This window comes from Etheostoma cragini, chromosome 13 (assembly GCF_013103735.1).
Source record: "Etheostoma cragini isolate CJK2018 chromosome 13, CSU_Ecrag_1.0, whole genome shotgun sequence".
NCBI classification, from domain to species: domain Eukaryota; kingdom Metazoa; phylum Chordata; class Actinopteri; order Perciformes; family Percidae; genus Etheostoma; species Etheostoma cragini.
In genome coordinates this window covers 10,805,436-10,819,472 of record NC_048419.1, presented here as the reverse complement: position 1 = coordinate 10,819,472, position 14,037 = coordinate 10,805,436, and the positions used below count along the sequence as shown (strand labels likewise).

At 39.4% G+C, this 14,037-nt stretch overlaps 1 protein-coding gene across 8 annotated transcripts in view; it reads right to left on the bottom strand.

Moving 5' to 3' along the window:
- The window catches only part of mink1 (misshapen-like kinase 1), a 32,389-nt gene that overhangs the window by 16,707 nt on the left and 1,645 nt on the right, over window positions 1-14,037 (bottom strand). For 4 of the 8 annotated variants that reach the window (XM_034891020.1, XM_034891023.1, XM_034891022.1 and 1 more), the window contains exons 2-13: window positions 8,994-9,059; window positions 8,406-8,588; window positions 8,196-8,306; window positions 8,011-8,101; window positions 7,776-7,906; window positions 7,619-7,673; window positions 5,711-5,789; window positions 4,614-4,789; window positions 4,364-4,433; window positions 4,045-4,255; window positions 1,636-1,743; window positions 966-1,052 (exon numbers count right to left, since the gene is read on the bottom strand). In XM_034891020.1, the coding sequence (XP_034746911.1) occupies window positions 966-1,052; window positions 1,636-1,743; window positions 4,045-4,255; window positions 4,364-4,433; window positions 4,614-4,789; window positions 5,711-5,789; window positions 7,619-7,673; window positions 7,776-7,906; window positions 8,011-8,101; window positions 8,196-8,306; window positions 8,406-8,588; window positions 8,994-9,059 (1,368 nt within the window). The remainder of the gene's footprint in view (window positions 1-965; window positions 1,053-1,635; window positions 1,744-4,044; window positions 4,256-4,363; window positions 4,434-4,613; window positions 4,790-5,710; window positions 5,790-7,618; window positions 7,674-7,775; window positions 7,907-8,010; window positions 8,102-8,195; window positions 8,307-8,405; window positions 8,589-8,993; window positions 9,060-14,037) is intronic. The other 4 variants (XM_034891024.1, XM_034891026.1, XM_034891027.1 and 1 more) reach the window with 1 other exon arrangement.

The following is a 14,037-nucleotide window of genomic DNA, read 5'->3' as shown; positions in this document are numbered from 1 at the left end:
AGTGTATGTCACGTGATACTACAAAGCAAACTATAGCCATAATGCCAGAATTTTCTGCAGTTTACCAGCAATGTTCCTGGGGGTGTGCTGCCCTTGAACATGGCACTGAACCTAAAAACTACCCCACTGTCCTGTGGCTGACCCTGTGCTCTGGTCCCTATGAAGATACGCATGCACACAGGAATTAGGTGTATGTGTGACCTAGGAATGATATGTGAAAAAACAAGAACAAAGAGCTAACACTATAGCTCAATCCGAATGACAGCAACTCCACTGCTCTACAGGAGCTACCTAAAACAAAGATATCAGGAGTGTGCCAAGTCTTCCCTTCACTGTAAGCAAGATACACTTGCACTAATAAACTGCCCAATACATCTGCCCTCAAAATCTAGGTCAGTGCATGCCTTTTTAAGACATGCCGTAGTTTGAAGCTACATCCATACTCTGCAACATGTAGCGTGTCTACATCAAGGTGCTTTCCATCTAGAACAGAAAACCGTTTATTTTGTTACAAATACAGATAGAGCTTGTAGAATACAGATTATAAAAGTATTCTGCTAGCGTTTACTCCACCTGAAAGCATCGGCCCCAAACACAAGCAGACACTGCAGTGTTTGTGTTGACAAAACACTGCAAAACTGTTTTTTACTTGTCCGATTTGAGGGACTAAGAACAGAGTGTGTCTTATGCTTTTGAAATTAAAAAGCTCCCTGAGGTAATGTTGTGATTTGTGATATTAGGCAATGAAAAAATTAAATTGACCAGACAAAAATAGAAACAAGCCATATCATCGTGAGGGCACACTCTATATTTTTAAGTGCCGATCAATACGATTTTTGGTTTAGTTTATTAAAAAACGTATTGATCGGCACCAAAAAATACTCACTGATGAGGTATCGTAACCAAAGGGACATGGAAACCTCTGCAGTCAAAGCAAGAAATGATAAGTAGTGAGAACTAGTTACCATAAGCAGTGCTTGCTCCTGAAGCAACTGCTGCTGGAGGATTTCTAATTGCCGCTGCTCTTCTTCTAACTTATGTCTGATAAACTCCTGAGGAAAGGTAAGGAGGCAAGAAGGACAGGCATTGAGGTGGGAAAAGAGAAAGGAAAGTTTAATGGGGGAGGGGTAGAAGATAGAGGCAACAGTTATGTAAGGTAATTCCGATACACAACAAATTGTGCCAAAACTTAATTTTATCATGCACCGTCCCTGTTTAGAATTTATAAAAGACATAAATGTTACCATTACAAGATAACATCACTGTTTAAGACTACATAGAGATTGTGATAAATTAAATTAGAATTAGGAATAATTCCAATATTTAGCAGTGCATTGTGATAGCTGTAAGCTACAATACACACATAAAATCAGTATTTGGCACTACAGAGTGTTGATGCTATGATGCCAGACTCTTGTGTTACTGACAGACTGGAAACAGAGCACAAGAGATGCAGAGAGCTCACCCACAGAAAACTCATCTCTGAATAAATACACTAATTTAGACCCTTGCTGCTATGGCAACCTACTCATGGAATTTCACCACCAGAGCAACTTGCACAGTGTTGCTGGTGGACACACCCACACTTCACACTGATTGGCTGATTGCAGCACCACATCTCCTGTAGTTGGTTACCTGCTCCCTCTCAGCCAACCTTCTATCTTCCTCCCGTCTCATATCGTCAATTCTCCGATGGGGACCTTTATCTTGCTGCCTCACCATCTCTCGCTCTTTCCTCTGTTGCTGGGAGAGAAGGGTGACAGGAAAAAGAGAAATGAGCAGAGAGGCTATGTTTGCACAGGGGAATTTATAATGGATAGCCTGCTTCTAAGCAAACCCTCCCTTTATTGTGCAAAGAGCTTGGAAAAAAGAAATAAAAAGGGAGCATGAATGCAGGACAGAGAACACACACACGCGCTCTCTCTCTTTTTTAAAGGGACATTAAAACAACAAGGTTTGTCATTTGTGGTGAAATGACACAAAACACACCAAGTTCTTGTCCAACCAATTGTTGTTGGCCCATTACAGTTGAACAGAGCAGCCAGAGAAGATAAAAGGGGGAGGTCGTGCTATAATAGGCAAGTTCAATCTTACTGCATTAAAAATATTTTAACATATTTTTAGCAATATTGGTGTAAAAAAGTGTGCCTTCTTCAAATCCCACATTTCTCAAACACTTCCCATCAATAAGCAGAGTTACGTAGGTATGTCTTTTAAAATCTTCATCAATGTACAAAACCTTAACTTCAGTAATGTCTAAAAGTGTTTTTAGGTTTTTTATGCATGTTGTTGTGTCAACTGCTACAACTTCCAACTAATACTTACGTACAGTGCAAACATTTTAATCACCAAAGTCAGTAGGAATCTGTATTGTTCCATAAAGGGGTGTGTAAACACTGTTAACAGCAAGTATGAAACAGCATTTAGAGTAAAAGATTGTTTTAGATAGAAACTTCGTCTGTAAAAGGTAATACAATAAAACATTAAAAAAAAGGTAAAGCTAATTACATTTCACTAGTGATCCAGATCTGGGATGGCCGACATGTAACCATTATTATAGGTTTTTGCGTGTATTTTTAACTGTGACATAATTTCTTGGTTACACTGGGTTTTTCCTTTTAGCTTCACTACAGCTAGCTTGTTATCTAGCCTAGGTAAATTCTTTAACCTCGCAGCCATAAAATATTGAATTACCTTTTCACAGTTTCCATGCGTTTTACAAACTTCATAGTCACAAAACAGCTCACTCTAGGCTACAAAATCATCTCACTTGGGGCCAATGTTTGCAGAATAAATAATTCATACTTGTGTTGCAAGGAGCTGGGCTTCATATCAAACAATCTCACTGACTCTATTCGCCACTGTTTACCTACTTATTCAACTATAAATCTTAGTGAACACTGCGTTGAGCTACTGCTGTTGTGACCAGAGCTTTTGTTCAGTCATTGCAACTTGTTATTTAGTCATGAAGGCTTTGTGCAAAGGCCTTATTTCCCAATTTAAATATCTAAACTATTCAAACATTGGTATGCACATGTATTTTTTTTACTCACGTTTATACATTCAGTATATACATAACAATCGTGTAGTTAATAATAATAATGATAATAATAACAATAATAAAAGACAACTGCTGTGCACTTATGACTAAAGCAAGAAATGGCAAACCAAATACATAAAGGGTAAATAGAAGGAAGGAAACTCATATTTCCATTCCTTGGTACAGCTTTGAACTAAAATGTTCTGCCGGTTGCATAATGCATTAGCATCATAAACCTCTGGTAAATGAGCAGGATTCTAATCAATTACTAAATCCCTGACAACATTTGATACCTTTGTATTTTTTAAAGGTAATAGCATGAATCAACACCAGACAAGAAAAAGCCAGACCATGAAAAAAAGCTTCAAGTCAGATATGAACATTTGGGGTTAGTATCTGACATTATGAATGCGTGCTTCTAAACCACAGACACCCAGTGAATGTGTTTTCCTTCTCTGAAGTAGCGAGATGATTCAACTTCAAAAATATATTGCTGAGACTTAACCTACTTTTTGCAAATGAAGTATCAATAGCTCTCTATTCACAGTTCACTTTTTTTTATCCTTTCTTGTGATATACTTTTCTGTATCAGTGCTGAGTTTATGTAGCATTTAATTTTTCAGGTATCAGACCCCATATTTCAGCATTGGGTGCAGTATCGCAATAATCTGGGACAATGTTGGAATGTTAAGTGTAAAAACTTTACAGTGCCCAAAAGACAGAAAGAAAGTTACGAAGGAGTAGTTAGTTTCTTGCCAAGGTTTGTCTGAGGGTTTTGTATGAAAAAATATATACCAGTCTCTTGTCTGTGTGTTACGTTTTAAGGTAGAGCCAAATATAAATTAGCTTAGCATAAAGACTAAACCGCTTCCATGCTTCCTTATTAGCAGACAGATAAGAGAGTAGTATCATTCTTTACATCCAACTCTTGGACACAAAGCTAGTTAGTGTATTTCTTATAATGTTGACCAATTCTGATAAAAAAAGTAGAAATTGATTATTACTTCTTCAAGTCGGCGACGCTGTTCCTTCTGCTCTTCAATGCGTTTCTGTCGGTCATGCAACAGTTGCCTCTTGTGTTCCTCAGGGTCCCGACGCTGAGCAGCCAGTTGGGCCTGCTGCCTCTTGTGAGCCTCCGAGCGCTCTTTGTTCTCCTGCTGCAGACGCTGGAAGTCCCGCCTCAGGGTGGACTCACCGGGCACATTGAGGATTGAACTGATGACCATGGTTGAAGATATGAGGGAGAGGATTTTGCAGGACAATCATTCGCATAAAGAAGTCATGGATTCATACTCAGGGACATAGAATATAAATTGCTATTACCTTGACTCTCGGTCATCTCCACGATTTTCATCCTCTTCATCACTACTGATGTACTCATACTCTGTTTCTTCTATAACAACAAAATAGCATAAAGATAAGTGAAATACTGTCCCAAAAAAACACAATCAAAAGAAAAAATAAAACATTGTGGCATGGTAACCTACAGTATACTTCAGATAATCAGTGTCCATAAAGAGACAATGTACTCTGGGTTACACCCACTCAGGCTCTTTCCATCTCATTTGCTTACCTTTCTCTCCCCTTTTCTTGCGCGTACGGTCAATATGGTCTTTGAGCTGAATTCGGACCTGGCGCTCAGTGGGCTGGTCCCTGATGAAGGAGTGCTTGAGAAGCTGCTCTGTGGATGGTCGGCTGGTATAGGTCTTCACGAGACAGCCCTCTATAAAGTCGATGTATTTCTTGGACCTGGGAGGAATGGGGAGGTTAGACGATGATAAAACAGTGAGGGAGAGTGTGAGGGCGGGGAGGCATGGAACAGTCAGCAACTTACCTGTTATAGAAGTAAGATTCATGTGGGACGAGTTCAATCTTTCGCCACTTGTCCAGTATTTTTTGGGTGTGTGAATTTTTCTAGGAATCTTCCTTTCTTATACAAGTGGGAACTAAAGTCCCAAAGGTTCACAGTTTATGCATAAAGTCTTGTGTGACAGTGAAAGGAATTTGTGCACAAAACATTGTGCCCTGACCCATTTCGTTCTGCGGTGTCTTTACAAGAAATATTTGATAAAGAGGGGGCTCACTTTTTCTGAAAATGCAACTAAAATATGTGCATAACATTATCACTGGGAAATACAATTCAATGCTCTACGATAACCAAGCAATGAATACTACGGGAATGAGGTTGATAATGTTCAAACATGGTGGTCATTAAGCACTTGAAACGGTGTCCTTCCCTCACGTATGATTTTGTATTTGCATCATTGTTCATCTGGGTCACACCATATTGATTGACAGCCTCTTTAGGATTGGAATTATAAAAACATTGTGAAAGAAACATAGCAGTCTGAATGCAGTGGGATAAAAATAAACTCTACCAAGTGTGTCCATTAATGAGCAGCAGGAAGAGTAATAGAAGCAAATAAAAACGGGGTAGGAGAAAGAATATGGCAAAATAGTTTAAACACCTTCAGCTTCTCATATCATATTTGTCTCAATACTTAGACAAAGTATATGGCATCTCACACTTTGAAATCTGAGTGTGTTAATATTCACTTATCCTGGTTATTGTTATAACTGGTTATATATTTGATATCATATGAAGGGAGCCTGCCAAGGGTCTAGGATGGGATATACATCAACAACACAGCAGGATGCTTAATAACTTACCATTTTTTTGATTTAAGTTTTGGAGGGGGATTTCTGGGAATCAGGAAGAGGGCTCTCATTGGGTGCATGTCACACAGGGCTAGAGAAATAAAAAGGACATGGTCAGAGTTGTTAGGTATTATTAAATCCTCCTACCCATGCTGAGAGCTATGATAAAAAGAAGGATAATGACACATTAGAATACAATTCATGTTAGACATAATCATATACTCCCACACCTGGTATCTTGTAAATAATACTAGCCACCATTACACATATTCTTTGTATCCTCAAACATGGCTACAGCTGCTGTTATCCAATCTTTCCTGGTGCCTCTGGCTTATTGTTACATTGAATTTAAGAGCAAGGACTGTGAGTCATTGTGTTCCCAGCGTAGGTAGGTAGCTAAACCTGACTGGTTAGCTTTATACTTTCACAGTAAATAGGCTTTTATATTCTTCTGGACAGGAATTTAATTTCAGCATTTTAAAGGCCACATTAAAACAGAGGGATCACAGCTATACCCATACTATAATGAATGCTTCTTAGAACATTCATGTTTTACATGTATTATACTTAGTATTTATGTTAAGGAAAAATATATAACTATTCACTTGCCTCGCATTGTTTATTCTAATTTAAAGGAATGGGTCACCCACTGACAGGATGTCATTCATAAAGTCTTTAAAAAGAGAAATTAATGAATTAGTAAAACTGTCTTCCATTATTTTCTGTTAATCATCAATTATTCATTCAAAAAGCCATCCTAATAAAAGAAATCTAATCTAAAAGCAAGGGATATTGCAATTGTATTAGGGGAAACATGCTTCAGTACTGAGATTGATAGAGTGAGACACACTGCATAATTTACAATGGTACATAAATGCCAACTTGACAGTTGGTCTGCATGCCTTATGTCATTCAGATAACCACAACATGTCTGCAGGAGCTCTGAGCCTTCATCAGTAATGTAAAAAAAGGCTTTCTGAAAATTAAAAAGTTTCTAAGGTCCTGTGGTACAAATTTATTTTGACTAAGAAAACTGGACTCCCCGACCAGACATGTTTGATAAATAGAAAGATATCCTCCTTGGAATAATGATTTTCATCTGATGTTTTTTCACACATAAAAACGTTCAATTACATTTACTACCACTTCCTCATCGAAAAATCTATAATATATTAAAAAAGGTTTTGCAACTCGACACAAGCCGTCTCCTACTCCGACTCAACAATTAGCCACAGGTGGCTGTAAACACACATTCTGTAAAAACGCAGAGCTCATAAACATTAGCCCAATATTGCACATGTTTTCTTAGTCTACTTTAGTGTTTAATGCAAAACTTAGTTAACCAATTAGAAAGGAGTGTAATTTGATTCTTGCTGGAGGTAGGCTTAGAATAGTTGGATAATAACAACCAGCAATTGGTCAAAAGTAGCAGTCTACATGGCACGATAAGTGAATCATGTTGAGCCAGTGTTTAACGTGGAGTTTCTTTAGCACAGCTGAGATTTATTTTACAAACAATTTAGCTGCTACTCTTAAGTGAGATTTTCTTTGCTTCTTTGTCAGGTTTGACACCGAATCTCCAGGCAAACAGATCTCCCCGCTAAGCAGACCAGAGAGACCTGTGCAATCAGCCTGCACAGGCCAACTGCCAGCTCCAGACTACACTACTTTGATTACAGTGAGTCAGCTGTCCATCTGAACGCACAGACAACAAGATTACATATGCAAGAAAGACTCATTCATGAGGTCACACAATGAGGAATTATCTGTTTCTGAATACTTTTATTTAATTATACATTTACTGTTCATTTTTTGTCATCCTTGTTTTGTTTTTTGTCTAAAATGAACTAAACTAGGTACAAAGAAATGCAAAATTCAACCAAGAACAGGTCAAATAAAAGGTGTGCAAGGGACACTTACGAGGAGCTCCCTCTGCCATCTCAATGGCTGTGATCCCCAGGGACCAGATATCACTCTGCAAAACACACAGGGGACCAGGTCAGTCTTTACAGCATCTTTCATATGCTCTCACAGTAACATACATACAGACACAAACACATGCACACGCAGCTGTTACCCTGTAGTCATAGGTGGAGTCAGGGTTCTCATCACAGGCAATAACCTCAGGTGCCATCCAGTAAGGTGTGCCGATGAAGGTGTTCCTACGCCCAACAGTCCTGTCCAACTGAGCACTCACACCAAAATCAACTGAAGGTGGACAAAGGAATCAGAGAAGGAAAAGATGTGAGATAATAAGCATATTCCTACTTTTGCAATACATCAAAAGCACAACTTTCATATGCTCAACATACCCAGTTTGACCTCTGCATTCTCCGTTAGCAGCACGTTCTGGCCCTTGATGTCTCTGTGGATAACTTTATGGGCGTGGAGGTGAGAAAGGCCCTACACAGGGGAAACAAAATAAAGTCACAATTGGTCAGTATAGAGTAACCTGCGTTGCAGATTTGTTTTGACTGGTGCGACTGGGATTCCTCACCCTTAGGATCTCTCTGCAGATGTAAGCGATCCAGTCCTCCTTCAGAGAGCTGCCCTTAGTGTTTTTCACCAGGTCGGTCACCGAACCCGCCCCACAGAACTCCATCACCAGCTACATACAGACACATGCAAACTTAGTTGGCACAATCACCAAGGCATACTGCTATGAAACCATCAGGCCAAGGGTGCTAGGGTACAACGGTAGACAGACCCAAAGTTGGTCATCATGTCCTGGTGGACTCTTCTTGACAAAGGCACCGTAGTATGTGGCTATATTGCGGTGGTGGCTGTATTTTTTCAGCATGTTGATTTCCGCTTTGATCTCCTCTTCCTCCTCCTCTGTGACATCCATCACCTTGATGGCGGCTAGCTGGCCCGTCTTCACATGACGGCCCTGAAAAGTTGGATCATTGTTAACAATTGTCAGTAAAAAGGAACCAGGGACTCCATGTTACTGAAACTCTTGAATTTTGCCCATTCAGTGTGGTTAATTGCTTCACACATCTAACCGTTTCCCTGTTCTTATTTTACGTTTACTTCTCAGAGTCTCTTATCTTTCTGTCACAGACACCTTTAACTATTCAGACAGCTGAAAAACCTACTGACGTAGCAGGAGGCTTAATGTGCCGTTATTTGAGAAATGAATGCACAGGACACTTAAAGAGCAGGCACTGGAGTGGTATTTGTTGCCAGTTTAATAGCAACTCATCGCACAAGTGAATACTTAAATGTGTTGAATGCGTCAATCTACAAAGAGAGTCCTTAATCATTCAGATATAATATAGCCATCATGTCTCACCTTGTATACCTGCCCATATGTCCCATTGCCGACGACCTCGACCAGCTCAAAGATTCCTGCCGGATCCTGTTGGAGACAGGGGCGGATTCAAACGTCATACAACATGCAGACAGAGCAGGGTCAGATACAATATACAAGAAGCTCCAAATGCATTTCAATTAACTATACTGTAATTAGTTTTTGTTTTAATTTAGGAGCAAAATGAAAAAATATTACACTCAGGCACATCTTTTGTTGTTCTAACTGAGATGGGATGTGTGCTTTGTTCTTCTTTGAATCCGCTACATCTACACTTCAATGCCTGCACTAAGTGGAGGTTATGTTTCATGTTGTTACACTTAAAGGTGCTCTAAGCGATGCCACACGTGTTTTAGGCTTCAACATTTGTTTTCACGTACAGCAAACATATCCTCACTATCCACGAGCCGCCTGTCCCCAGAACACTCTGTAAAGAAACGGGTCTCTGTAGACAGCCCAGGGTCTACAAACAGCAACAAAAACTAAATTTGACCACCTGCACCACGAAGCATACACACAGTATTCCAGTGTTCCAGCCAATAACCGACAAGAAGGATTTGGGGGTGGGGGGGGTGGGGGGGGGGGGGGGGGGGGGGGGGGGGGGGGGGGGGGGGGGGGGGGGGGGGGGGGTGTTGGGGGAGTTAGGGCACCAAAGGGAGAGGAAAGCTAGTCTTGTTTTGTTTGAAAATCCTTCTAACGTCAAAAAGAAGTAACATCACCCAACATCGCTTAAAAGCACCTTTAAGAGTCACCCTTAAGTACAACACTAGAAAAATCCTACTAAACTGCATCTGTTCTAGTTACTGATGCAATCTGGCTTCAGTTATGTTGGCACAAAGGCTGAATTAAACAAGTTTAAAAACAAAACACTGTTGAGAACAGGAAAATAAAACCAGGCCTTTATAATTGTTTTTCCTGTCATTTAATTTTATGCCTTAACAGAACAGTACTTATGTCATACAGTTGCATTTAGATGTGTGTCTGTGCAAAGTGAGCATATATCTATAGACTCATTCAAGAACACTGTCACATAAACACACAAACAAAAGCACAAGGGGCCTCTGTAGAATATAAACCATACATACAAACAACTCAAATGGCTTCTACTGTGTACACTAAAGCAATTTAAATCCAATATTACCATTCCATATTTCCACACAAATCATCTGAACTCAATTTTCCTAGCCACCCACCCACTCACCCACATTCACTCACTACCCACCCACAAGACATTACATGGAGAAAACAGACAAGCAGATAAGTATTGATACTAGATTAGATACAAAGACGGGCATGACATCCACCCTTTTCCCGATTTCTCCATGTTAAGTTTCAATGCACTGAACACGTATTTCACTGACACTAATAATGAGTAGGTTACTTTGACTTAATTATGCAACCCCCTCCCTCAAAGAGACAATCATTTCATGCAATTTCAATATGGCTTTAGGAAGATGTGTGGGTGGTTAGACTGCTGCTTTGGGTTTAGAATGTACAGTATGACCTAGCCTGCTGTTATCCTATGATGCGTTTTCTGCCTTCAACAAGGAGGTAAAACATTCCTTTTAGACAGGAAACATTGATGAGAAAAATAGCAGCATCTATTAATTACTTATAAAAGATTTGGCAGTAACAATTGGAAATGACCAAACATTTGATCCAAATGCACACAGCTCGTATGATAACACACACACACATACTGGCCATATTTTGAAGCATGTTATGACACAAAAGAGGAGAACTGTGACGTAAAATAGCCGGCAAAAGAATGACGGTATGGAAGAGAACAATGTAACGATAGAGTGGGTGGCAAGGCAGAGGCGGTAACATCGTCCACGTCCAGCACCGAGAGTGGGATGAGAGGAACGAAGTGGTAGAAGAAGGGGAAGGGTACAGTTATGTTCGAGAAATAGCACCACCAGCACACACAGTCAAACAAATTGTTGGCGAGGATTACAAAAAAAAGGCAAGGAAAGGACAGGGTAACTGGAGGCGAGATCTAGTCAGCCTGCTTAAATCATAAAAATGGGCTCTTGCAGTTGCTTTGGATAGCATGCTGGTGTATTGATGTGTGAACTCAACGTATTAAAAAACCTCATGGAACAATGCAATGCTTTTTCCCTAATATCTACCTCAGCTCAACAGGGTATACACTCTAAAAGACATTGGTAAAGGCCCATGGGGAAGTTGACCACACATTTCCTGCAGGGGTGTCAATTTAGCTGACAGAGGAAGTCTTCTAAAAAAGCCTGGGCTATCTGTGGTTACACAGCTGCAGCAGTAGTCAAAATCACACTCAAACTCTTGTCCCTGAATATCATTAGAGAGAGTTTCTAGTTATCAGGTGCTTTTGAATGGCTTCCTAAATACTCAGGAAATGGTTTTTTTCCCCCAAATATTCAACTAACTAATCCCAACAGCATGTCAGTTTCTCAGCAACCACACATCATTTCAACATCACAGTTGAGGATGAACAGGATTAACTTTTTTTGTAACGTTTTAATCATCAAGACGGCCATTGTTGGCTTATGCTACCATTTTGGGCCTGGTGTCAGTAAACACTTTGTTGGCTACACAACATCCATCCAAAGTTAGAGAATATCCACCAACTTTGTGGTGGTCATCGAACAAGAACGACCTCGTCCACATTGTTGAAATCCCTTTAATATTGAGCTATATGGCACTGACAAATCTTTAAGAGCCTCTCCTTTCTGTAGCCTACTCCGAAACAACACACTCCCAGAACGCATTTTTATCGACTCGCGTTTAATGTGCATTTGATGTGTAACTTCTACTGGTGTTTACAATAAAACTTTTGAGCTTTTATATTGTCATACTACAGCATTCATTTAATGTACGTTTTTTTTATACCAAGCATAGCATGGACAGTTTCAATGCAGCAACAACAAAATTACAAGACTAAATCTCCAGAAGGGAAGGTAGTCCTTGTGATTCAGCATCCACTATCTGAGATAAGACACATTATCAAAGTTTCTGTTTAAAACTAATAACCATAGCCGGCACCTGTTTTTATGTTAAAGAAATCCACAACAAAACAGGTGAAATTCATCAGAGATTTTTGTTGGAGAATGACTGTCACTTTTTTACTGTCTTAGTTCTAAAAGTGAAACGTGTGCCACCTGTAATCTACATCATTATGCAGGTGGCTTGACTTTATCTAGTGCTGTTGACATTGGAACAAAGTGTTAGAGCACAAATGCTTTGCTGTTGCCTGTGTACACTGAAGTGTCGTGCAATGCTGGAGTCTTCCTGTACTCTGTAGCAAATCTCTAGATGAATGCTGGGATTGACCGTGGAGATGTTGTCCTCTAGTAGCGCTATGGAGCTATTTCACCATGAGTGGGTCCAAGTCGTGTTTTTCTCATGTGTACACACAAGGACGCGCATGCATGCATGTGAACACGCTTGAGGTGCTACAAAGTCCTGCCAATGGTTTCACACAATTCCACTAATCAACAGGTGGCAGTGACAGCCAAGATATGCTGCAATGCGCCAACAAAGGCAGGGAAGAAGACGTCTGCTAGCTAGTAAACAATGCAAGATTTAAAATGTTCAAAAAATTAACTAAAAAAAACATCACATCAACAATAACAACCACTGAATGTTCAGCGCCCCAACCAATAAACATTTGCAATATTCAAGCATTACTTCAATTTACTGCCATACCAGGTCAAATTTGTGGCTTTCAGAAAGACAACTTTGGGCCAAAACACTTAAAACTAAATACTTCTATTGAGACTAATAATCATATTACTGAATTTAATGAAGTGATTGTACCTCTATTCAAAATGTAAAATAAACACAGATGGGCAGTCTTCTCACGTTGCCATTTTATACAGATTTATCATAAAGAGCTGGGTCAATTCTAACAATGCGCTGGGATTTTGAAAAAAGAAATATTCTCGGGCTAAGAAAAGAAGATAAACTACTCCTGATTTCCTAAGCCCCATAAATCTGTGAAAGACCCTGAAGTGCTGCAGAGTTTCCTGATATTGTCGGAGGGCAAAGGGAACCCTGTAAATTGACTAATCCTCTTGGATATTGTTAGAATAGCTTGTATATTCTGCTGCATTTTACTTTTAAATTTGAAAGTGTTGGTCATGCTGATTTTTTCCCCATGTAGTTACCCATCAAGGTGAAAGCCAGTTCTTACAATAGTGTTTAATCAAGTATTTCTGATTCTGAATGAAGCCACGAGCACATTCTGAGTAACCTTTGCTCATTTAAACTCCAGACAGAGATTAAAAATGCCACCTAATATAAAATATGGTTCTTGTACTTCAATGGGGAGATGGGGCTATAGCCTGTCTATTCAAAAAAGCAGTGACGAAATGCATACAATCCCTTTTTATAATGTTAAGGTTACTGGTGCAACACAAATACAATTTTGATGCTTTCCACTGAAATGGAGAGATAAATCAAAAGGCAGTGCCCAAACTTTTTTCTCATTCTGCAACTGTACCCTTGGAAAGAAGATTTGTCATTAAATGGGAACAGTAGTAACTAGGTTTTCTTTTTTTATTTGACTTAATTTCTTGTCTGGCAAATTGGTTCTGATGTTAGGAGAAAGTCCAAAAAGCCAGGTTGATTTTTAAGACTGAGGCCTTCAAGGTGGACCACTTAACCAGGGCAGTAAGCCCAGGACTTTATGATTCCATCCCTGATAAAGTCTGAAACAGTACGGTTTGTTTTATAAATATATACTGCAGATAAAAAGACCAGATTAAAATTTCAAAAGCAATATTGTTGGAGGATTTGCCATTCTATTTGGGATTGCTGCTGTCAGGCACCCACATGAAAAAAAACAATATTTTGACAAATAGCAATAATTTAAACAAGAAATTGTGTTTGTGCATTGCAATCTCAGAGTTTCGGTAGAGAATTAGTAGTAGAAATTATATATTTTTTTTAAATCAGCAAAATAACTTCATACTTATTGCTGTGTTTCAGGTATTGTTTTTCATGGCCCAGGAGACAAAAGCAGCAACATGTTTTGTTTTTTATT